The 27,256-nt window shown below is 29.5% G+C and overlaps 2 protein-coding genes across 3 annotated transcripts in view; one reads left to right on the forward strand and one right to left on the reverse strand.

Moving 5' to 3' along the window:
* The window catches only part of LOC106458463 (integrin alpha-PS1-like), a 128,506-nt gene extending 116,099 nt beyond the window's left edge, over positions 1-12,407 (forward strand). For both annotated transcript variants that reach the window (XM_022384687.1, XM_022384688.1), the window contains exons 18-26: positions 1,324-1,404; positions 2,014-2,116; positions 4,973-5,092; positions 6,297-6,356; positions 8,880-8,999; positions 10,137-10,262; positions 10,568-10,669; positions 11,230-11,358; positions 12,019-12,407. In XM_022384687.1, coding sequence (XP_022240395.1) covers positions 1,324-1,404; positions 2,014-2,116; positions 4,973-5,092; positions 6,297-6,356; positions 8,880-8,999; positions 10,137-10,262; positions 10,568-10,669; positions 11,230-11,358; positions 12,019-12,105 — 928 coding nt within the window. In that variant the 3' untranslated portion in view covers positions 12,106-12,407. The remainder of the gene's footprint in view (positions 1-1,323; positions 1,405-2,013; positions 2,117-4,972; positions 5,093-6,296; positions 6,357-8,879; positions 9,000-10,136; positions 10,263-10,567; positions 10,670-11,229; positions 11,359-12,018) is intronic.
* A 7,245-nt stretch (positions 12,408-19,652) lies between these two features.
* LOC106458464 (putative polypeptide N-acetylgalactosaminyltransferase 9) overlaps positions 19,653-27,256 on the reverse strand; it is a 21,269-nt gene continuing 13,665 nt past the window's right edge. The window contains exons 6-7 of the mRNA XM_022384676.1: positions 26,474-26,584; positions 19,653-20,069 (exon numbers count right to left, since the gene is read on the reverse strand). Coding sequence (XP_022240384.1) covers positions 19,923-20,069; positions 26,474-26,584 — 258 coding nt within the window. The 3' untranslated portion in view covers positions 19,653-19,922. The remainder of the gene's footprint in view (positions 20,070-26,473; positions 26,585-27,256) is intronic.

Below are 27,256 nucleotides of genomic sequence, written 5' to 3' on the forward strand. Positions count from 1 at the left end.
CAAAATAATCATCTCCTAGTACAGTAACAAGCAGGCATTATATGCAAATTACTACAATGATCAGGCATTCACAAAATAATCATCTCCTAGTACAGTAACAAGCAGGCATTATATGCAAATTACTACAATAATCATATTGTTTCATATATAGGCCTCAAATACTGTTAAGAAACACAAAATAAAAACATGCTTAAACAATTAAAATATAGAACAAAAGCCAATTAAAAGTACAGCAATAATGTGTATATACATTTGTATTATAATACTTTAATAAATTCTAAGTATCTGTTCTACTATACACAAATGATTACAATACTAGTGAACTGTATGTAGGTCTTCATAATTCCTTGAGAGGAGGCTCCATTTTTATATGCTTTACTCATCTCTTCAAAGGACCCATAAAAAACAAATACATAATTGAAAATAATAATAAACATCTCTATTATGTTGCACAAATGCTATGTTGTCTTACTTGATAAAGCAAGAATATAAAAATTGTAACCGAAAATGTTCCCGTAGCTACATAGTTATAATATATACAAAGGACGAGACAACATCTAGTAATAATTTTATGTTACTGTTAAAAACATGTTTAGTAATATCTATAGCATAGTAAAAACTACTTTATGGTATTCCAGCTATGAAATTCAACACAAACTATGTTTTTTTCCATAACAAATCTTGAGACCTCGCTAGCAAGCACTGTTTATATTAAGAGTAATAAAGGGAATACTAATTCCTATTAATTACTATTTAGCATTGTAATTTTGTAGTTCTCAGTTCAAAAATAACATATGTAACAACCCTGGCATTTTAGGTTTCTGTTATAGTTTCTATTATAGTGCACTGTTGTGTTACATTTATGGTTTTCAGATGGTAATCTGGCAAAACATCTGATTATATTTATGTAAATAAAAAGTTTATAAGGTTAATAAGAGTATTTTGGAATATAAGATGATTCAAAATACAGGAAAAGAAGCTGAGTTAAGCAACTGTTAAGTTGTAAGACACGTAAGAATACTTTTTTCCAGTTTTATTGTATAAAAGCTAATTTTAGAAGTTCCGACTTATCTTTGAATTATGTTTGCAGCAATTGAAATGAAAAAACTTGCATTTGAAGAGTATATAAATGTGAATTTAGTATTTTATCAGTTATGTAATCATTTGTATAGTGAATGTAGTCATTGATGGAGAAGTTATTAGCTTTTGTAGATGATAATCTTAACACCTTAATATTAAGACTACTGGTATAATACATCATCGTATTTATGGCAGAAATCCTTTGAGTATATACAAATTTATCAGGTAGTAATCTACTTCTAGTACAAGTGTGAATACAGCAGAGAATACTACCTCCCACTTCGAGCTTGAAATTATACGGCTTGCAGAACTAAAATTACGTGGGTAAGATTTCTTTCACTTTTGTTTTTGTCTGTTGATATGATCATAGAATCTTTTACATGTACAAGTTCAGTTGCTTAAAATGTTTTTTAATTACATTTTGAGTTATTGTAATTTATGGAAAGTATTAAGATAATAAATAAATAAAAAGTTCTTGAGGAAGATATAAAAAACAGTGGCACATACAATGTAACTATCTAACTTTTCCTAAAATAAATGGTTATAGCAAGTTTTATTTGGAACATATTCATGTGCTAATATTTTATATATATAATATATAAAGTTCATATTAAAACACTGTCCTTAAGATGCCATAAAGAATTCACAATACTGATCAAAGTCATGGAAGCTTCTGCTGATCCTTTTAGAAGTAAAGATCATACAGTCCAAAAGTTTACATATAACCAGCATTTCTCCCTTGTCAAAGTAAATAGACTTTGAAGAGATAATTATAAAATATTAAGAAGTTAATATTTATGCTTTGTACATGACTTAGTTCTTTCAGTGTTATTGGAATGAGTAATATTATCTGTAATGTTATGCTTGAAAATGTTTGTATATAGTAAAATTAAATTATTGTTAGTTCAAGTTTCTGTTAATATCAAATTTCAGTGTATCTAAGCCAGAGCAAGTATTATATAGTGATGAAATTAAAGAAGAGACAGTGATGATGTCTGAGACTGATGTTGGTACCCCTGTTATTCACACCTATGAGGTACCTATTGTCATGTGAATTGCTTATTAAGTCTGAGCTTTACCGAAGTTAATTAACATTAACATAGTGTAACTGTTGCAGTCTTTATTCCATTTTAAAATGCTTTGTGATTTTTTTGGTTATTAATATTGCAATAAATCTGCTTCAAGTAATCATTTCCTGTTATCAAATTATCCATTGGAATACCACTGTAGTAACAGTAACTAATTTTTAACATAGTTAGGACTTCTGAGATGCTTGAATACTTAACAAAAATGATGAAACTCATCCTATAGATATTAACCCTTTTGCAATGAGTTATTTTATTTTACAAGATCTTGTAACCTAATAAGTTTTTTATTTTTACGTCTTATTTACTTTTAAAATAATAAATAAAGAATACCCATGAAAAACTAGGATTTACCTGGATGGTTTTACTGAACTAAATAATTTTATATTTAATTAAATACTGCACCTAAGAACACAGAATAATACCATGAAAAAAAAACATTACCGTATAACTATCATAATTTTCCTGGCTCTCTAAATATGCAATAAGAGCCTTTAAAAGTTCAGTTAAGCTCATTGATGCAATTCCCATGAGAACAAATTTGAAACAGAAGAATGAAATGTAGAATGTCCTGTACAGTGTAATATAATACATCATTTGATATATTAAAACTTTGTCTTTCTATTGGTTATACGTAATGTAGTATAAAACATAAGAGAAAGAACTATTGGCAATTTGTGCAAAAGATACGACAAATGGGTCTGATTTTTTAGTTTATGGCACCGCAAACAAATAAGATTGAAGACTATAAAAACATGCTTTGCCTGAATAATATCTATATTATTTATGAGTAATTTAATTTAAATGCCATACTTCTTGGAGGGGTTGTAAATAGATTAGAGAAGAGAGATTTATAGAGCAAATTTCACAATTCTCATACTGGGGAGATTGAGGAATTTTGTTTGAATATTTGCTTATACAATCAAGAACTTAAAACATGTATTAAAATTTGATTTATTAACTGCATTTTGATCTTAAGTTTATTTGATATATTGATAATAAAGTAGTTTAACTACATTTTGAATGTAACTCTAAAAAGTTAACATGCACACTTTGACTTACCCAATGTGAATGGGTTAATAGTTAATCAGGTGGAATCTTACAGCTAAATGTTTTTAGATCACATACATATATCTTGTGGCCACTATTCCTGTTTTGGCTTAGTAAAGGTTGTCATAGAAAATGTGTTTAATCTCAGCAAAAATGTCTTCACCTTACCTGTCAGCTTGGATCATCACCTGAAAAGCTCTTATTTAGTCATAATTAATTGATATGTATTTCTTATAAGAAACAAGCCATTTAGTTGACCATCTTCTGCAAACTTGTCTGAATTAACCTGAGTGCATATGTTTTGTGATGAACCATTCATTCTAATAAAATAATTTACTTTTTTTACATTGCATGATACTGTATATATGGTATTTTCATTTTTCTTGACCTGTTTTCTGGTTCAACTTGGTATTCTGTAAAGTAAATTAAACAGAAGTTCAGGACTGACAGGCTTAAATTCACCTTACATGCTATAAGATTTGGGCAACTTGGAAAGATTCTGCATTTCTTTCCTCAACTTGTGGCATTCAGGTATATTGATGTTTGACAGAAAGTAATAAGTATTTATGATATAACACTTGGAAAATGTTTTGCAGAGAGTAATTTTGAATGTCGATAGCAGTAGTAAAATATGCAAACACAAGTGAATGAATAAAACATTCTTATCAACAAGTAAATAAAATGCCAGGACTATACCACTACTGGCTAGCTTCAAAGTTTTTATGAAGCCTTCTCTGGTTGCTGGAGTTGTAAAGCAAAAGTTTTGCATAAGACAAATACAAGAATTATAAACAAGATAACACACTTTTAAGTCAAACTAAAGTCCTAGCGTTGTATCGTACAATCCTAGATTATCTACCTCATTGATCATTTCTATTATACAAGATATAAATTCCATAATATACTAACTTGTACAAATCTCTTTACCACCCCTGCAAATGAGTATGACTTCACTCTAGGAGGGTAGGACACTTAAACAAGATCAAACAAGTATAAGCCATATAGAACAGACATTATGGAAGGTAAGATTTGTCTGAGCTAGAGAATTGTGCAAGTTTATGACTATTTTCCTGTAAAGTTTATAAGAAGAATGTTAGAAACATGCAGAACACTTGCGTGAAAGCTTATAAAAAATTATCAGAATATCTAAATAAATATCTTCACTAATTATGGAAGGGTGTAAATAGCAGTTTCAACTGCAACACACTATGATACCTATGGTTGTAGAGCTGTTCAGATGCTTTCTCACTGGTGTTTAGAGGGAGTTAATTTTTGATTTAACTACTATGTAAAATAATGTTTTTCTTTTTGGAGGGGATCAAGAAATTATTTTTATTCATCTTGGAATTTGTGCTGTATAAGCTAAAAACAAAATGCATGTCTGTGAAATAGGAACTCCTTTTTATTTGTAACTCAGTTTGTTATATTTTATGTTGATATTCTAGCTTTGTGTATTACAGAAGTATTTTTTTTATTAAAAATATATAACTGAAAAAAAAAGTTGTAGTATTTCAGAGCCAAACCGAGTATAAGATTATGTGAAAAAATGACATTTCTAAAGTTTCTTGTTCAGAAGAAATTTTGTTTTTTCTCTTCCAAGCTCATTTAGAGATTAGAATTGAAGAGGCCTTTCACAGTAATACATCTAAGTAATAATGTTTGTGATTCAGGAAAAATTAATATCCATTTCTTTTTAATGCCTTTTTTTGATATATCTAGCAAAGAGCTTACATTTAAAATACTTTTAACTTTTCCAGATTATCAATGATGGACCATTTCGAGCCAGAGAGGTACAGGTTGAGATCTCTTGGCCATATGAACTTGGAAATAACAAAAATAAGGAACAATATGTGCTTTATTTAATGGAAACCCCAAAGGTAAAAATCGTTCACTAGATATTTATTAGCTTTTATATTTACAATGATTATTTCTACTTTCTTTTTATAAGGGGGTATACAGATGGGAAAACAAGTAACATATTTGAATGTTGCTAACACTTGTACCAGTAGTATTTTATAATATAAAACTACCTATTTTTATACTGTAGTTTGATCGAAAGGGTAAAAAGAATGACTCAGACAATATAGAAATTATTGTTTTGATAACTCTCCACCTCATACCCTGAATTCTAAAAGAAGTATCTTGAAGTAATTATTTTTATAAATGGATATAAAACATGAATGTGAACAAATACTTGCTGTTAAATATAACTGTAAATTTAAGTTCACATTTAGCACTATTTAATCATTTTAGACAATATATCCCTACTACATGTATCAATGTGCGTAGGTAAAGATAGGACTGGGTTTTTAAAACAAGAAGGCAGGTGTCAATTCAAATTGGAAATTGTTTGTTTAAGAAGAAAGAAAGCTGTAGTTGCATAAGTGATCAATGATTAAGTCACGGGGCTGAAATTACAATTTTTCTGCAGTTTTCAAATGTCTTTTGAGTGTTTGGTTAGAATAAAAAATTAGTCAAAGTGAATAAAGCAAGTATTTACAAAAAAAAAAAGTTTACTACTAAGAATTTACTTGCATGGAAAGAAGCTTTTGCTGACTTTTTTAGGCTTATGTATTAAATATGGAATGAAATTTGTTTAAAAAACCTCTCTTCAGATAGCTATAAAACAAATGGTGGTGAGAAACATATACAAATAAATGCTGATTTTATCATATGGTCTTTCATTTCTTGACGTTATCTAATTATAAGATTAAAAAAAAATAATTAGCACACAAGTTTGCTTCACTGTGGTCTTGGTGAGTCTCAAATTATTAACCATCATATTTTTTTTAGTCACAGTTGATAATACAAATTTAAACCATTTAGGGATAATAAATTTATGCTGAAACCCACCTTGGGAAAAGTTTAGGAAGAAGTATATGGTATACAACTCAAAAATATATCTTACAAATAATTAAAATTCATTAATTTGAACTGTTAATTTTTGGTGTAAGTATTGTGTAGTTTATTTATGTTTATAAATGAATTCCAGAACTATTTATATTACTTTATAAATACATATTTCAAGAATTGTGATTGTACTTTCTGTTTTGTAAATCATAGTATATATATTTTAAACAGGTTTATGGGAATGGCTACTGCCTATTGGATGAAAAATGGGTGAATCCTCATAGTATTGGGGTAAGACTTTTGATTTTTACTTGTCATTAAAATGTTTGTTTGTAATGATATAAAGTGACTGACTTAATTCATTGTTAACATACTGTTTTAAAAATAAGAAGTAATGCTGGTAATTTTTATATTTATCGCTACCCTCATAAAAGAAGAATAACTAAAGATCAACTCAAATATTTTATTCTTTAAGAATTATAACATAAGTTATAGTAAACATTTTAACCCTTTTGCGATGAGCTTGGTATATTATATACAACTTAAATATTTATACTCTAACAATAAATGCATCTTCACAAAACTTGGTAGATGTTTAGTAAAGATTACAAGTCTTTTGTACACAAAAAATCAGTTTTTAATGAAGTATTTTTTTATAGATTTGCTTGTGAAAATATCCAGTCTGTTTTATTACCCGTCCAAGTGCGAAGTGATTTTTATGCTATAACTAAAAAAACTATTGTTTGTCCCAAAAATCTCAAATATTATTTGTATAATCTCTAAAACCTCCTAAGTACATTTCAAGTGTTTGTATTCAGTAAACTTTTATATTTTTTCTGTTATTTTCTCTACCCTAACTCTATGGGGTATGTCAATTTGACTGGCCTTATAACCACCATAAAAAATTAGGAAATAGATTTAAACTATGCTTTTTTTGCTCTAGAATAATGACATATTATAACACAAAAGTTTAGTCTAAATAGCTTAAGTTTCATAACATTATGCATTGATATATATTTATTGTTTTTATTATATTGACCTTCCAGAGATGCCTGGCTAACAATACAGAAGTTACAATGATGCTGCACACATGCACTCATGATACCATTTCCAATAATATAAGACTGACCTTTAATCTTTACAAAATGACCAGTCTTGGCTGTGTTTTGGTGGACAAGTATTTTATAAAATACAGTCTTATTTCAATGATTATACATTAATACTATTTTCAAATAAGTTTTTAAACTTATTTTTCTTAAAACATAGAACAGTAAATAAAGAAGTAAAGCAAACAATTATCTCTTCTAGTTATGGTTAAGACCTTTGTACTTGTTTGCTGCTTGTCATAGGTTGCTAAGCCTTATGAAATTTTCCACGTGGAGGTTTTATATATACACTTTAAATAACCCAAAAAATCATGAATTACTATATTGATAACATAGAATTCCACTATAATTTATCAAGCGTAGTAACTAAGCTGTATTTGGGTCTAAAAAATATGATATTTTGAGGTCACTAAAGACTTACCTTATCATTTGAAATCTTGTGTGAAAAGAATGAGATTAACACAATAACATGTCAAAATGGCTGAGAAACCACTAGGGGGATACTCTGAGCTTTCGATTGGTTATTCATGTCATATATAGAAGTAAGTGTATATAAGTGAGCATTTCTAAAAATGGAAAGAGGTGGAGGCACTATGTTTGAGTCAGTACATGAGCGATATCTTAGGAAATAAAAAAAAGAGGTTCTTATTTTATATTCTAGCTTGTCAATAATGTTAGTTTCAGTTCTTAATTCATATGAAACTATAGACTTTGTATTTTGACATCACAAACATCTAAGTCTAAATGAGTCTAAGCATTAAATTAAAAGCCTATTATGATCATATTGAACATGAGATATAATGTAACTGTCATCCAGTAATTAATACTAAAGAAAAAAAATGGTATTGAAATGCTTAAAAATCAGCCTGTTTAAACTTAAAACACAAATTTGCAAGAAATTATTCAAAGCATTTATGTGTGCTTAATTTATGGTTACAGTTTAGTATTTGATTTGTATTGATATCATTCTGTTGTAATGCTTAAAGCTACTTGTATATCACATGTTCTTAAATATTATCATTACTTAAAAGACAGAATGGATTTATTCATGAATCTGGTGTTTGACTGCTTGACCAAAGAAAACAGTTCTAAAAAAGATCATTTGTTAACCTGTAAATGGTTTTGATTGTAGCATTAAGATGCTCATTGTCATGTTGTTGGACCTCTGTTTTATCTGTTTTGATTATATGCAGTTTGCTTTTGTCTTTGGGAATACCTATAAGTAATAAAAATACAAAACAAAAGTTTACTAATGTTATACTAAAAATTCTACAATATATATATATATAGTATGTAGCTTAATTAAATTTTATATGTATATCAACAAAGGAGTAGAGTACTGTGGTAATTTTAAAAAAACTGCCTTATTAGCAATAATCAGCAGGTTAACTTTTTGGTTCAGTTGGTAGAGCACTTGCTAGGCACACAAGAAAATTTGAGGTGAGGAAGTAAAAAATTATATTACTATAGTACAAGTGTCTTATGGACTTTTCATGTCAAATATACATTGACAGATGGAGGAAAAACACGTTTTTGTTATCCTATTTAAATTGCACTTATAATTCCTGAATATGTCCAATCCTGTTGCTTATGTTTAATTTCCATTACAGTAGTAGATTAAATTTCTCATGGCTGGTCATGACATTATTTTCTATATGTAGCATACCAGTTAATCTCATAATTTATTTTTTTGTTTCGTTTGTCACAGTCTAAGAACTTGGCTGAAAAGGGAAGCAATAGTGTAAATACTATTCGAAGGAAGAGAGAAGCAGCTACTGTGCACGAGGAAAAATTGGTTGATGGAAAGGCTGTCAAATATGTGGCATTGGTAATAGCTGTGATAATGAAATCAAAATATATTTTTGTTGACACTTAATTATAAAACCTGAAAAACAAAGTGAAAATTTTTATTCTCCATAGCTGTTTTTTTTTAGTGGTGATTTTATTGATACTTTGAAAATTTAATCAAAGTGTTTAATTTTTGCATGGAAATAGGTAATTGTAGCATAGGCTTTTGTAAGCTTAGAAATTACCAGTAATATATTTATTAGTTTGAGATAAATGAAGGTAAAGTTTACTCATAAGTGTAGTTTACTAAGAACAAATTTTGTTTTGCTGAAGTAGACCTTATGGTTACATAGATGAATCAGATTGTTTTTCCCCTAAAATAACTTGCATAAATGTTAGGAAAACTAGACGTAAAATTATGAATCCATTGAAATAGTTTTTGATGTATTGAAATCATTGTTGGTTATTCCTACATGAAGGCACTTTTATAACTTGGATTTGATTTTACTGATATCATCTAGGGGGGATTTTGTATGTCCCCGTTTTTCAAGCATATTATTTTTTTATTTGACTTAATAACAACAGAGATGATGACAGTTTATCCAGGCACATTAGGATCAAATTATGAATCCATTGAAATCATTGTTGGTTATTCCTACATGAAGGCACTTTTATAACTTGGATTTGATTTTACTGATATCATCTAGGGGGGATTTTGTATGTCCCCGTTTTTCAAGCATATTATTTTTTTATTTGACTTAATAACAACAGAGATGATGACAGTTTATCCAGGCACACCAGGATCAAACTGGTTTACTTATATATAAAGTTTGCTAACAAAAAAATGTTTATTCAGTGTTATAAAATATGAATTACTTATTGGTATAGTTTAATTTTGATATGTTTTACCCGGTGAGTTAATGTGAATTCACAGAGTTACAGATCTGGGGTTTGATTCCTCTTGGTGGACAGACTGCACATAGCCTATTGTGTAGCTTTGTGGGGAAAAAAAAAATCTATTTCTTTGAGCTAATTTACATTTTAATGCTGATTGAATAGGTAAATTAAATACACTTAAATTGTGCTGTTTGTGTTATTTAAAAAAACAACTTCAGATTGTATGAAAAGTTTATGAGTCTGTGAACCACATTTTTTCGAAACTTATTCACTTCTGTAGGACTGTGAAAATGACAGTTTCAAGATCAAATGTCTAAACATCACATGCACCATTAATAATCTTGAAGCCAGAAGTAGTAATGTTATAAATATAAAGGCTCTTCTTTGGAATAGCACATTTGTCCAGGTGAGATATCTAATTGATGGTTTTTTTAGTGTCAAACATGTTTTAGACAGGGCTGTGTAAACTTTGAGGACTTTTTACTTTTATGCTAACACTCAATCCCTATCCAAATAAACAGTTTTTGTCCACTCACTGCTGCTTATGTTTTTGCCTTTTAAATATACTCTAAAAGGAAAAAACTTTGTAGTAACCTTTTGGAAACTAAGTTCAATATTATAGTCTAGTGTCATTACTTATATATCAAATAGAAAATAAATTTGTAATTTTTTAATTTACTTTGAAAATTTAATTTTTTGCCCCTTTACTAGGAATATCCAAAAGTAGACTACGTTAGTATTATTTCCAGAGGGAAGATCCACCTTATATCTAGCCTAGATATAGAACAAAACACAACCAATGATGAAGCTAAAGTAAGTTTCTTATTTTGTATTTGAACATATGTTTTGGTGCAGTTTGTAAAAAGGTGTTTAAGAAAAACAGATATTTTGGAAGGGATTTTCAGAAAATTTCTGTGGCATATGTTTGATATTTCATAATTTTTTGATAATGTACATTAAACCTGAAATTCCCTAAACCTACAGTTGCATTTTTAAATAATTGACAACACTACAGAGTTTTGAGTCTGTTTTACTTCACCGTATGTGGATAACATTTTTGAATTCATTATTCAATATTATACAGTGAATAAAACTGTTTAATTATTATATATATATGTTAAAGATTTTTCTTTTTTCTCCAGAGTGGTGAAAAAAATTCTTTAACATATATAATTATTAAACCTTGAAAGATCTTGATTAATCCTTCATTTCTTCTAAACTATCAAGAAATGAAGTATGTACATAGCTGTAACTTATAAATGTAAAATGATATCAAAAGTTCTAAAAGACTAAAACAAAGAGCTGGTACATTTAAGAGTAAACATTTTAAAGGTAATTTTTGTATGTCAATTAATCCCTACTTTCTGTTCTAGGCTGAAACGAAAGCTTATTCGGATGTACATTTTTCTAAAACAGAGAAGAAAACACCCATTCTGTTTATCATAGTTTCTGTGGCTTGTGGCATTCTCTTACTTGTAATTGTTGTTATAATTCTGTGGAGGGTAAGTTGTGAAATCTCAGCTAATATGTATCATCATTTATTGAAACAGTTAAGTAAGTAATTAGCAAATAATTGAGAAGCATCATTTCAAAGAAGACTGATCTTGTGTGCACCCTTCCCCCTCAATTCAGCTGGGGGGGACCCTATGCTATGTTGTAATTTGTTAATCTGGCCTGACTGAAAATGTCTTACAGAAACTGCCATTTGAACCATCTTGAAGTAATTACTTAATATCATTACCACACAACCAACTTATAACTATCACTTTGGTTCACAAAGTCACATTTTCATTGAAAAAAAAATGTTTTGTTTACTATTTATTTTTTATTTTTAATACACTCAGTATCAAAGGTTTTTTTAGACTCTTCTATTTACATGTATTTATTTCAGGTTTTCACAACTGTCAGAAGAAGTTGATAAAATATCACTGACATGTATGCTTTTGGTTATGCAGTATGAAAATATCTAGTTTTTAGTAATAAATCACAAATTTATGCGTAATTTGTAAGGTCTTCAACTTCAGTCATCAAAAACTTTTTTCTTTCTCTAGCTTCAGTGAATTGTGAACACCAATTACTTTCAACTTTGCAAACTTATTATAGTGATAGAATAAATTTACTGAAAAATATTTTTAAGTGCAATTTTTTTATTTCAATTTTAGTGTGGATTTTTCAGAAGACCTTTACAGCAATATACTGTAGTGCCAAATGAAGAAAAAAGTGCTACTAGTTTTCCAGAAACATCATAAGCAAGACATCATCATTAAGAAACTGTGTGATAAGTCTATGAAAAGGATGTTTAAAGTTAGCCACAACTAATAGGTTCATATGACTGAAATTAAAAGTTTACACATTACTTTTCACTAAAAGTTTTATCTGTCCTTGAACTATGAAGTTGAAAGATTTTTTGTTTCTGCAGTTAGGCCAGTAGGTGATGTCAATAATACAACAGTAAGGTCTCTATAGTTAATATGAAAGTTTAACTTGTTTGTTTTTTAATTAAAACTATTATGGCTGATCAAAAGTTGTAGAAATTTACTTTTAAAGGCTAAGCATGTAATAAACATTTTAAATTATCTTGTAAAATATCATATATTTGATAGCAGGGAATATATTTATTATTAAAATAATTATATCACAACAAGAAATTTTATTCATAAATGTTTTTAAGTTTACATCAAAGATATTAACTAAAAATGCCTCATTAGAAAATAGGGTGTTTTGAAGTTAAAATTTGTAGAACATGAATGACTTCCTACTCTCACCATTGCTCTTAGAGAATACAAAGGATGAAATAAACATGAAGTTTCTTTCAAAGTAAATGTTGTGTATGCAATAGATGAAAAAAGGAGTTTAATTAGTTGACAAAATTTTGAAGAAGATTAATTATTACTTAGTTTGTTAACAAGTTTTTTATTTTTAGATCATGAATTTCTTCTATTTACTTCAAGGTAAAATTGTGTTTTACAAATTGCTAAAGGTAGTTAAATATAAATACTGAAATTTGATTTTGATACATTACTTACTACAGCCGTCCAATTATTTAAAGCTGCAAGTTCCATTTTCAACTAGAGATTGCAAACATGTACACTATAGTTGTGTTTCAGGAGTTATAGTGAGCAGTTTACTTCATTATTCAATTAATCTGTTGGTATTGTTCAAATTCTATCAAACACTAGAAAATACGTCTTGTACAAGGCTTTTTTTCTGTATTTTCAAGTTCACATGTTGATGGAATTTGAGATTATTGACCAGAGCTATTTATCTAATAAAAATATTTTAAAAGGAAAGTATACATATATTACTTTCTTACAGATGCCCATAAAAGTAAATGTCTCCATGTCAAATTTTTGTTGTTGTTGTTGTTGAGAGTCAAACTTAGATTAGTAACTTATGTTTCACAAACTGGAAGGACTACTATTGAAACTTGGAACCACTGTTTGTATCAAACAAAATACCATTTTAGTTGTAATTTTAACAGTGCAAACCTTTCACTGTTGGTACAATAACAGATTAAAATGAATCAAGTGTTCCACGAGTTATTAACGATGGTTCTAATTTTTTGTGGATTTGGAATAAAAGCACAAGTCTTGTTAATGGAGCTAAATACAAATCTTTGTGGCTGAGATACTTCATAATTTTTATCATGTTTGGTACATTATAAATTTGTGAAACAGATGTTGAGTTGATACCCTATATTTTATCCATTACATTTACATACACTCATTGTAATATGAAATCATTATTATTTGCACAGTAAATCTAGATATAATAATATCATAATTCACTCTAACAGGAGTGATTTAAACATTAAAATGTAGTTACATGTGTGTACGAGCTTTGAATAGTTTTATTTTTTAAGTCATTTAGGTCAAAACAAACTGTGCACTCTGCTTATATACGTTTCTGTTGTGCATCATTTAGGGATTTTATTTTTGAGTAATTATTATTTAATGTTAAATTTTATAATGGTTAAAAGTGAGCTTAAAAATTATTTTGTGCATATAATTTATGTTAATTATTTACAGTTTTCATAAATCAATGTATTGCCAATGATATGTTCAGTGTTTTAATCTGGATCAAATCTTAAAGTGTGGCCCAGATGTGGCCTAGTGGTTAGTGTGCCAAGGGCAGATTGAAAGGTCCAATTGAAGACTGAAGATACTCTACACTTTCAACTGTGGGGCATTATAACTGTGACAGTCAATCCTGCTCTTTGATTAACAGTAGTATCATAGACAGTAGGTGTTGAAGACTGGTTGGCCTTTCTGTGGTCCACAGTTCTAAATTAGGGATAGTTATACTTGAAAGTTAGTGGTCTTTGATCTGGCTATTAATCCCCAAATCACACGAAGTGCATGCATTCAGCTTGTTCAAAGGATTGTATTCATTCACATTGTGATTATTGTAAATAAAACTAGATATATTTTAGATAAGTAAACCATGAACCCAGTAATTTATGTCCAAAACACATGCAGCAATTATTATGATGAACACTAGCTGCAACCTGCAGAACATTTGTGGCAGTTATTTTGCCATTTGCTTGAATTTTCCTTATTCTATCATTTTCACGCAGGCATTATGCATTAGATTGATAAATCCTGATCTATTTGAAAAACGTTTATGCGGTCAGACAAACAAAATCACCTAGAAGTAACTTTATTTAATAAAACTAAGTAAAGTAAACAATAAAGTAATGGTATTTATAATAGTGTACAAAGTATGAAACAGTTATGGGTGTTGAGTGTATGACACGGTGATATGAGCTGAAACACTGAAACTTGCAGAAATGAAGAATAAAACCAGTACTAAAGAAAAAGTAGCTAAAACGTGTTCATAGAGGTTTATGAAACAAACCAAAGCTAAATTACTGCAAAGTAAAGTAAATATAACATTGTAACGAAGGCAAACTTAGCTGATTATGCAGAAACCTCTGAATGAGTGTTCACAAAGTGATAAGCATATGGTTTAAATGAACTGTGCTTGCATATTTTAGACCTAAATAAGTCGAGAAAGCCCAATGCAACTGCATTTAGTGTAATGTTATTTTTTTAGGAAATTACATGCAGGTTAAGTGTTTGTGTGAAATCATTTGCAAATAAAAAACAAAAGTTGAAATTGAAGCCAGTTATTACTTCAAGACAATGACATTATGCCATCATGCACCATATTTGTTGCATTGTAAAGTTTGATTAAGCAAAAAACAGGTAAGGTGATTCTGAATGAAAATGCCAATACACAATCCCAACTTTCTAATGATACAAGATTTGTAGTGTTTGATTAAGAAATTTGAGAGAAAAATTCTGGACAGATAAACACAATCATATTATTTAGATAGATTTGTAACATGCATGTTATAATATTTCGGTAAATTTCCATGACTTAGTGATTTTGTTTTATTGCTCTCTGAAGTTTTATGGTAAATGCTTCTATCTTTCCAAGCTAATGTGCTAAAATTTGATGGGAAAGTTGTATAATTGATGTGGATGCCATGGTATCTGATGTTAGAGTCTGTTTAAAAGTATAATTCTGTAGACATTGACCCTTTCTGAAATGATGCCAACAAATTAAAATATATCTTTTGACATTGAAAATCAATGGGCTTATAAATGCTGGTTTTCTATACTAGCTCATTGTTACATATTGGAAAGGTACTAGTTTTTATAATGTGGTATTTGTATTTCATTTGTCAGAAAAAAAACAAAAGATTTAAAAAAGTTGAAGGTTTCCCACTTTATAAACCAAATGGATTATTTATGTTAGATCTTTGCACTAAAATAAAAAAAATATTTCAAAGAAGTTTAACAGGAGTTTCAAACTTTTCACAAAGTATCACTACAATTTTAAACATATGCATCCAATTCTTACTTGATTTTAAAATGTTTTTTTTTTTTATAGTTAATGAACTAGTAACAGCATATTACAATTAAACAACTATACATGAATTTTCAGGTTACTATCGTTCCATAATATCTAGAATCTGACTTGGTTTTGAAAATTGAAAGTTCTTAATTAAAAAGCTTTAATAAATGGAGAAAAATGGTTAATTAACACTTTATAAATATTTTCATAATATTTAATAAGAACTAGATTTGAAAACAATGGTAAATTATTTGATAGATTTTTTAAGTACCAAGGGATCGCTGCTGGCTTTCTGTAAATAAAAATAACTGTCAGAATCCTTCTAATTAAAACATAACATTTCTGGAAGACATCTCTGAATTACAAGCTTCACCTTTATTTTAGCCCTAATGAATATAATTTCTTAACAGTAGATAAAAAACAAAACAAATTAAAGTTTAAGTTATTTAGATATCTTATAATAGAGTAGACAAACAATACATTTTAAATATCCAACAAAGATTTTGATAGTATCCAGCACTTGCTAAAATTTTTGCTTTATTCAATCAATAAGGCACACTGTACAAATATCAGGAACTTGTACATTACTTCCAGTAAGAACACAGATATCCTTCTAAAAACAAAATCACCTATCACAAAAGAAATCCACTAACAACAGTTTTGCTATTTGGGAGATTTATATAACATATAATGAAACATTTACAACTTTTTTTTGTATGGTGTAATACTCAGTCAGCTATTAATCCATGTTACTAAGGTGTACAACAGTTAAACAATAAACTATCTTAGTGTTTTGGAATAACAAGCATAATATTGAACCCTGTTTTTACCCTTTAACTGTGTTTTACTGATACACACATGAAATGTAGTTTGAATAGGATATCTGGTAGCTTACATACTAGTCAACTGATCACAGTAATGCCTTTGAAGTAATGGCATATTTGTTTCTTTTAAATAATTATTGGACTAGCTGAGAAAAAAACTCTTCTTTACTTCTCATAGCCATATACTTCCCTCACAAAACAAAAGTCAAATCACATACAAATTAACTTAAATATGTTTGAATCACACTGACAAACAAAAACAGAACTGTCAGTGAAAATAACATTTAAACAAACAAAACATTTTTATGGTTGAAATGAATGGTGGGAAAACAAGAAACAGCCATGACATTGATTTCCACAACTCTTCCTCTGATGCATTGTAAAGACACAACTTCTAAACAACAGACCTATGCATTGAAGCACATTGATTTAGATTTTTCAGTTTTACACTGCAGTATGCACAACTGCTAGGAGTCGGCAACTTTTATGCATTCTAACCAATCATAGCCAATACTGTGATCTGGAAAGAACAAGTTATATACATAGTACTTAGTTTATGATCATACTTGTTTGGATGTAATTCATATTAGTATTCACACTTATCATAATTTGCATTTTTCAACAGGATTTGTAATCAGCATCTGAAGTCTTAAGGCATAAAAACTACAGTGGTGCCCATGAAATTAGAAAATGTTCTTATTATTGCAGACTTGCCTTACTGTAAGTTAGCCTAATGTTGCTCATATAAAGGATGTTAATGTGTCAGACGATTTATGGACAACTTGTTTTCATTAGTTTGTAGTTCAGAGGTATGCTAGACTTCAGAGTAATTTACAGTTTGTACTTAATCAAGGAATAACCTAGAAAACGATATTAGAACTGTCCAGTTTGTAGATAGTATATAAATTAACATTAGCTATTCTTCTATAGAACCAGTATGCTAAGAGTAAGGCTTGTTTAATAAAGAATGGTAAGAGGATTTGTTACTTATAAACAAGCTAAAAGTAGGCCCTATTTCAGAATGATAATTTAATGTTCAAAAACTAAATAAAATATGAGAGTTAAAAAGAAGAAAAAAAAAGGTCAGACAAGTTAATACAGAATTGTGACACTTTTTACGTGTGCACATTCTCAACTGTTTGTTTTTCCCGAGTGCTGTAACCTTTGTTTATGTTTTAGAAACCAGCACTTGTAACATATACTACTCTACTCCTAATAATAAACTAACAGAGCTCCTTTTGTACTGTAGAAGCAGAAGTCGTATATTTTTAACTGGAATAATACAAGATAAATTTCTGAAAAATTCAAACTTATGAAACAAAACTTGTTTCTAATTATTATTCCCATAATATAATATTAAAATTTAGAATTCAAAACAAACTTATTTCACCTGGGCAAGATTGACTATAATCAAGTAACATTCACAACTAAACCTAAAATATTGGCACATGTGAACATAAGCAGAAAATAATGCAAGTGTGTACTGTGTTTTAGACACCTGTAAATTTGAATTTAAATATGGACAATATCAAAAACATTACATGTATGTACAAACAGAAACCTTAAGTGTTTTTCTAATACCTTCAAAAGCATCAGATAGGTGACTTGATACTCTGGTGTTTTAAATATCTAAAAGACAACAGAAGAATCTAATCCTCCTAATAAATGGTGTTAAGAATGAAGATATATTTGAATAGTTCTGCCTATTCAATTAATTTTGTTTACAGTACTGTATCAAGACATGTTAATACTCTATGATAAACATGGAAAAAACATTTATGCAGATTAAGTACAATTGGAAACACCCTCTTACTTGCCATCTTCAGTTTGATCAATGTGTTAATTGTGAAACAAAAATAATAAAATTTCTAAAGGGAAAAGAAGTAAAAGACATTAATTTCAAAATAATTAGTTTGAAGGCTTAAATCTTTCAATTTTTGTATGTTCAGTCTTAGTTTTGAAGATTACACATAATTTTTTTTAGTAAACTTATTCAAAAATTAACATTTATGTGGTAATAACTAACTTCAAATTTTGAACTGCCAACTGAAATATGCAAAAGCAATGCCTCAAGTACTAAATGAAAATTAACCCTAATTTTGGAACCAGTGGAAAAAAAACAAAACACTGGTCACTAAAGGTTGTTTCTTGCAATTTAAATGGTTTACGAAAAAAATGTTACAACCAAAATTTTTTCCAACTTAAATCAAAAACAACAACTTAAGGTGTTAAGTTTACAATTTTTGTTATTCTTCTGTTAGGACAAAAGCACAGAATACTGACTCACAAAAGTGTAATCTGACATTTAGGAAAACAAATTTCTTAATGTGGGTCTTATAATATGTTGAATATATATATCCTTCATAAGGCCATCATAATTATATGATAATTAAATAAATGCTATGTCTTCTTTTACAGTAAAACAAAAGTATGTAGGCCTGAACCATGTAGCTCAAAACTGTAAAATTTTACACAATAAAGTCTATGTTATTAAATGCATTGTGAAATCCTTAGTGATGAAAATAATGCTGAATAAAATTAATTTACTGGATCAATTAAAGATATATAAATTAAATATAAGAACAGAAAATCAAATTTTTGTAAAGGCAGACTACCAGTAAAATTTGCAAACTAATATACTTGTACTCCTCAATTCTATTAGATCTTTAGATATACTTTAGAGGAGGCAGATTGAAACAACAACTTACAGCCCACTACCTTATTTAAAGATTACAATCATGCTAAAATGAATGAGCAACATAAGATCTTTATATATTATTGCTTTTGAATGAAGCATTAATCACAGTGTATAATACATAAAAAAACTTTTGAAATGTACTTTATTAATGCACTATAACCTGTTTCATGCATACATATAAATATTTATATTGAGTAAGGCACACATTTTTATGTATATATACTTTTTAGGTCAAAAACTCAGTAATTTATCATGGAATGTTTGCTATTAAAAACTTGAAACAAAAAAAAGAGAGAGATGGCAGTAAAACAGAATCGAAAAGCTGAAAAAAAGAGATAGTAATAAGTTACCTTCCTGTGCTTACGTATATATGCAACATGTAAAGAAGACTAATATACTGGGTGACAAACGCTTAATCCTGTAACTTTCAAAACATAATTACCAAGAGTTCAGAAGGGCACTTCTGGTGCTGTTTGACTAACACAGATGGCTTGACAATGAAATTCTTTTTGCCATAGCATTTTCCCTCAACACCCCAGGTAAGTAGTTTTAGAACACTAGCCAGAATCAAAATCTTTTTGATTTGCAATTGGAATGAAAAATCCTTATATCATATGAATGTGTTACATTATTGTAACATTGCTGTAGGACCTCTGACCTCCTCAGTTTTCTAGGACTAGATTTATGCTTTTGCTGCATTGGACGGGTTATAATTCTGGAACTTCCACTGTTGAAGAGGGCTTTCTGTACATTCCTTCATGAGCACGTGTTGTTTATCTGGTGCCATTTCTAGACATTTGCGACTGCTGCCATGCTGAATACTGTGATTCTGTTATCCAAGGAAATAAATATTAAAGAAAACTTTACATCAGATAGAAACTTTAACATTTAAAAACTTACTTATAAATATTTCTCAACAAGATTTCAACATTTTATTTGTAACCCTTTTCCACTTATTAGTGAGATTATACATGTTTATATCACATGTTCTCATGCAGCAGTCTGTAAGCCAATTACACTGTGTCATGTGGTGGTGCTTAGACTTTGTTCTCACATGACATGTAAACCCTTCTCACAACCATGCTACATGTATCACATGTCCATCACTTGTAGCTGTCATTGGCAAAATACAGTGGCTGTCCTACAAAATGTCTATCAGTTGTCGAGTGGTCAGTTGCATAAATTGCCATAAGAAAAAAAAAAAAGAATTATCTTTATAAAAGTCCTACAAAGAAAACCTGTGGCTCAATACAATTAAACAAAAGAACTGTCATTCACAAGCAAATGACAGGACAGGATTAGTAGTAAGCACTTTGTCACAGATAGCAACTGAGTAATAGACCTATTAGTATAGTTCTAAGGTTTAGGCCTAATTTCAACCATAAGTGTTACTAACTGATTTTGAACATGGAAAACTTTTACATAGATAGACTTGTAGTTCAGCAAAAAGTTTAATATCAAGCAGAAATTTATAAATGAAATATTTGGTAATAGCAGTGTTGTAAGAAATTGATGGATTTTTTTAGATTTAACTTTTTCTTTTAGAAAGCATTGAAAAATAAAAGTATATAAATGGGAAAAACAACAAATTGACTGTTTGATTAAGTGTTTCATAAATTTGGTAGCCATCTTAACTCCATCTTAAATATCACATAACCAACCTTTAAGTGCATTTTGAGTATTTATTGTTATTGCTTTTGTATTTCTTATTTAACATTATTCTGTCTGGATGCTGTGTAATGTACTGGTAATTGTTACCATACATTACACTGGCTTGAATAATACTGAATTTGAATCTGTAATACTAATAAAGTTATAGCTATGCTGTTTTATTTTACTTAACAAATCATGATGATATCTGTTCTTCTTGTTTTGAAATAAAGTGATTATTAACAGTATCAAGAAGGTGAAGAATGGTATAATTAAGCAAAACAGGCTGATTGTTATCATCAAATTAAAGCTGAACATAATTTTGGATTATTGGTTTCGACAGAGCTTTGGTTTCTTAAAATCTGTGGTGATTTGGTAAGTCTCTTGTAGTTAGGTGCAATTTTATTTTTCATGATCAAAGCTGTCTAGCACCATGATTATGCTAATAATTTCTTTCCAAGTATAAGACAATGGTCAAATTTTTGATAAATGTCTGTCGGTGTTTAAATAATGATAAATATCTCCAAACTGGACATTGTTTTTGTATTGTTTTCTTATCCATCCTGAATACTGTGTCAGGTGATGTTATCTTACAAATCATAGCTTTTTCACATCTCTGTTTTATCAGCATTCATTCAAATTAGCCAAGTGCTCAACAGCTCTCTTCATTAGTAGTATATTGACAAAAAAAAGGTTTTATTTATGTTTCGAAAGAACACTGGTTTGCCTTTTTCTGTTGAAACTTAAGTATGTTCCCTGAAATAAAACCACTTCTTTATGCTTATAAATTATTGTTTGTCAATTTACTATTATATTAGCATAATGTGCTTTCATACACACACATAGCTCTCTTCTTTGTTGTGCTTTAGTATTAGTTCTAGTAAATTTATCGCTTATTACTAGGCCTACTACTGTTACTGATACCATGACTATAAGATCAGACCTACTATTTCCTATTCCACCACTATCAGCCATAGGTCTAAATGAAATTTCAGTGAAAATTATCTTATTTGATTATTAAGTTTATCTCCTCCTTTTAAAGTACAAGGAACCAATTGTTATTAAAACAATCAAGTTGACATTTTCCAAGAAAGACAATAAAACGCAAGACAAAAATGCTTTGTAAACTGTAGCCGACGAGGTTTCATGTCTACTACTACTACTAGTGCACATTATGTCAAATTTTGACGTTGCTTCTAAACACCAGAAGGATCTCTTCTTTGCCTTTTTTGGTTTAAGTTTTCTCGTACATTAATGAGGTAAAGTTTGGTAAAAATAAGGATACATACTTCTAAAATATAAGCTTCAAAAATTAACAGTCTCTTAATGTTATAGTCACACTATGGGGTTGAATCTTAAATGCTGAAGAAACTATGTGGCAGAAAATTCAAACAGGGTCATTTAAAAAATCAATATTAAAGACCTATACAAAATGCACCTTTATGGACTCCATGTGGGCAATTCAGGCAAGACGAAGGAAGATTACAGGGCTGCCCAGGGGGCATCAAGGCCAGATTTATGATTTCAGTCATAATATTGAAAGGAAACAGTACATCCAAACCTTAAGAATAGCCATGCATTAAAGATGTACTCATAAGATAAGTACAGTCGTATGCAAGCTGATAAAGCACTAGACTTAAAGCCTTTGAAATACTAAAAATATCCAAAATGAAGTACAATTACATGAAATCATAAGAAAACAGACAAAAACTATGGTCTACTAAAATGGCATGGGATTGAGGCAGGATTTCAATGATGGGGAAAAGAAGAGCAAAATGCAAGGTTGCTCTATAAGATTCCTGTCAATAAAATATTAATGATGCAAAGCTGAAAGAAAACTGACAACAATATCTTTTTAACAGAAGCCAAAAATAGCTTAAGATACCCAATCTGGTATTTTCCACCCATAACTCACTGTCAAAAAGATCATGTGTAAGTAACTGAAATTGGATTGTTGATACTGCACAAGGAAAGCATCAATAATAAGTGAAGTACCAATATAACATATAGGATAAAAAATACATTCACTGCATAAAGTTCTATCATAAATAAAGATAGTGCAATTAACACCAATAGGGGAGGAGGATATTCAACTATTCATTATTACAGTCATGAAGAGTGAAAGATATAAGTAGTTTGGATATCGAGAGCATTTCTGATTAGATACAAGCAACAAATAATCTGTTAATATAACTCAAAGTAATCAAGAGAGCTACAAGTTTGAAGAAGGCAGAAATTGCAACACCGAAGGATAATATTCAAACTCCTCTATCACAATAAGCTTTTGTTTGTTTGTTGTTAAGCGCAAAGCTATACAATGGGTTATCTGTGCTGTGCCCACCATGGGTATTGAAACCTGGTTTTTGGCATTATAAGCTGACAGACTTACCGCTGAGGAGCACGCAGTAAGCTTACCCATGGAATATGATTAGACCACTAGAGTATCTTTGGTGAGATGGACAAGCCACTGCAATACAAGATTGGTGCACGATAAGAGGTTTTTTTCTTCAAATTTGTTGTGACAGAATATTATCAGAAAAACATCACATTTAAGTTTCAAGAATTACAGATAATTTCTAAGACAAATAGAAAACTGCTACCAAAAATATAGACTAGGAACTATCTTCAGAACTCAGGCAGGAAAAGGCAAAAAAAGAATGGAAGAAAATCTGGTACAAGACAAAAAAATAAATAAAAAAAGGTAAAGAAAAAAGCAGTTGGATAAAATATTTAAATTTAAAAACAATGGTAAAATACTCTAGGTTGCAAAAACCTTGTTTTTGCATAAAACAAGTTTTATGAAAAGCGTATATTTCTCCAAATCGGTAATAAATAGTTGCATGTGCAATAATCTAATAAACTTTTGGCTGTTTGAAATTTCAGTAAATAATGATAATCTGGCTTAAAATTGCTGTATTGTTTTCTTAGAGAATTGAGAACAAACATAGCATGAATGATTCTGAGAGATTTTTTATCTGCTTTTTATATTAGTACTGGATGCTAAGTAAACAAGGAGAGATTAGACGAGATGAAGCTTGCTTAGACTATGCTGGACAAGATGTGATACTCTACCCTTGTCATGGGTCCATGGGTAATCAGCTATGGATTTATGATCCTAATGTAAGTAATTGTACTATATAATTTTAACTAATAATTATCATAAATTGTTGGAACATTTTACAATAAACTTTAAAAAAAAAAAATCTTAAAGGCTATTTCACTGTTACAGTCCATATTTACTGACAACATTAAGTGGAATAAAGTCCATATTTACTGACAACATTAAGTGTAATAAAGTCCATATTTACTGGCAATGATAAGTGTAATAACGTCCATATTTACTGACAACATTAAGTGTAATAAAGTCCATATTTACTGACAACGTCGAGTGTAATAAAGTCCATATTTACTGACAACGTCGAGTGTAATAAAGTCCATATTTACTGACAGCGTTGAGTGTAATAAAGTCCATATTTACTGACAACGTTGAGTGTAATAAAGTCCATATTTACTGACAACGTTGAGTGTAATAAAGTCCATATTTACTGGCAACATTAAGTGTAATAAAGTCCATATTTACTGGCAACATTAAGTGTAATAAAGTCCATATTTACTAACAACGTTAAGTGTAATAAAGTCCATACTTACTGACAACGTTAAGTGTAATAAAGTCCATACTTACTGACAACGTTAAGTGTAATAAAGTCCATATTTACTGACAACGTTAAATACAAATTGATATGTGCAGTAGAAACATGCTGAAGTCATACATATTCTTAATATATTGTCCGTGAAAACGTATTTCTGTTATTCTTGCAAAAAATGCAAGTATACAGATATTAACCTGTATATTATTGAAAAACATGAAATTTCTACTTGTTTTCATACATTTTGAAAATATTGTCACATACATAAGGTTGAGTATTTAACATTAACTACTGATCAAAGCAAGCTACCTGTATAGATCAAAACTAAAATATGCATGTTATATTAAAATGATTTTATAGCCCCATTGTGTCGTTACAGTTCATGTTACTACATCTAGTCATGTTCTGTCTGTTTACCATGTATTTTGACAATACTCAAGTAGCATAGTTTCCTCTGCAACAGGCTCAGTTGTAAGGCTTTCATATCCACTTCTCCCTGATTACTTTTCCATAATCCCTTTAGTTTATAAAGGCAGTAGTTTCCCTGCACCCATTTCAACAGTGTGATCCCACAGAAACCTTTAGGCACTGTATCTAGTGACTTGATATATCTTCATATAGAAGAGAATGAATACCAGTTTCATTCTCCAGCTAGTTGAGATATGCAATTGGTTGAATAGATATGTCAGGGAAGAAACTGGAGTAAAGGTCACTTGTGTCACTTTAACAGATGAAGATCCTTCTAGGTTATGTTGTGCATTGTTGCCCGAGACACATGGACAGCTTCTGCCACTGAACATTGTATTTGTTGATTCTCACCTGTTACAAGACACTGCACTTTGCATACCACAACTGGGACACAACTTGCTTCAGGTCTTTATCTGGATGGTTCTGGTTCCTCAAGTTGATCTATATTCCCTTGTTTTCAAATACCATTTAGTACAAGGGCTATCCTTGTCTTGGAAATTCTAAAACAACAACTGAAGTGTATGAAGCTTTTGAGCTGTTATATATATCCTTCCCAAAACATATCAATTTCTGGTGGAATCACACTAATAACAAAACACCTTCTAATCTGTTTCACCGCACCTCTATACAGCTTTGGTTGTTACATGGCTTACTGATTTGCACATCCATAATCATTTTAATATAACTCTCTGTATAAACCATAATATACGCTTAAAAATAATTTTATTCATTTATTTGATTTAGTAATAAGCTAAATAGAAAAATATTAAACTAGTTAAAAGAATATATTATTTCTTTAGCTTTTCTTCATTAAGTTTTACTTGTCATTTTCTTCTTAGTTTACACTTTAACATATGTACTTTGTGGCCTGTTCTATAGTGTAATTTTGTAACTAACTTCTACATACAAACTGAATGTTTTACGACTGTGTAAACTTCTTGGTTTAAGATAAACATTTATATTGGTATAAATCTTTAATTTCTACGGTTAGTTAGGAGCATATCTATCTATGCAACTGCAGTGATTCATGTCAAACCTCAGAATGATATACTGCAAAATACTTTCCTTTGATATATAAAAGATACTTACTGAGAGATATCCCTAAATATGAATATATCTTAAGTACTAGAAAGATAAATGATGATATTTTGGTAACTATTCATCATCAGTGTAGAAACATTTATAAGTCTTAAGAGTTTTCAATCTTAACTTTCAATCAGAGTTAAGCAGTCCAGATTCAGATGAACTGATACTTACCAAACAATGAAGCAAACATATCTATATATAAACTAAGCTTTAAGTTCAACCATATTATGTTATCCACCAATAGTGAAAATTAGCTACGTTTACAAAGGTATTTTAGTAGAATTTTGTAATCTAGCATAGCCAGATGTCAGAAATTTTCTGACTACACAATCTAAAGCCAGAATCAAGATCTGAAATAAAGGGATCAACTCATGTTACTTACCTGGTTGCCACCCTGCCTGTGACATGGGTAGAGACCTACAGGTTTGTGAAGGTCGTCTCTACGAGCAGGACTATCAAGGCACGTGCTGGATCCTTCACCTAAGTTACGAATCTGTCAAATAATAAAAAAAAAAGACATGGTTTACTTCATGGACTGGACAGACAAGAAAATTTCAGCTTATTTCTTTAAGAGACAGTCTTGCATTCAAGAACAACATGAGTTAGTTGATAATCAATCTTATCCAGAAACATTTCTTGGAAAAAATTTGGTAAATTCCATTGGCACTTCATATTGCATTTACTCTAGAAATTATATTTAATATTTTAAATATCTGCTATACAATACAACTTCTGTCATTATGAATAACTAAAGTAAGTATTTGTGATCATTAATTAATCAATGTGATTGAAACTATAAATAATTTATGTAAATGAAGAAAATGAGAATTTATGTAATTTGGAAGAGTTATGTCAAACATACATACTATTGTTGATACATTGTGTACAACAGTTATTCAGGCAGTGCCATATTTCTTATTTTTAGTATTCTTAACTGAATTTGAATGTTGCAAAGATAAGGCTAGTAGGGTGTACATCTACACACACACACACACACACACATACATACATACATATAAACAAACACACACATATACGTACAGACAACATATAAATAAAATTCATACACTTTTTCTGTATAATAAAATTTTTAAACAAAACTTTTATGCCAGATATTCTCAAACAAGTATTCAGGCAGTCACAAATGTTAACCAAAGAATTAAAC

This window comes from Limulus polyphemus, unplaced genomic scaffold (assembly GCF_000517525.1).
Source record: "Limulus polyphemus unplaced genomic scaffold, Limulus_polyphemus-2.1.2 Scaffold467, whole genome shotgun sequence".
In the NCBI taxonomy this organism is placed as follows: domain Eukaryota; kingdom Metazoa; phylum Arthropoda; class Merostomata; order Xiphosura; family Limulidae; genus Limulus; species Limulus polyphemus.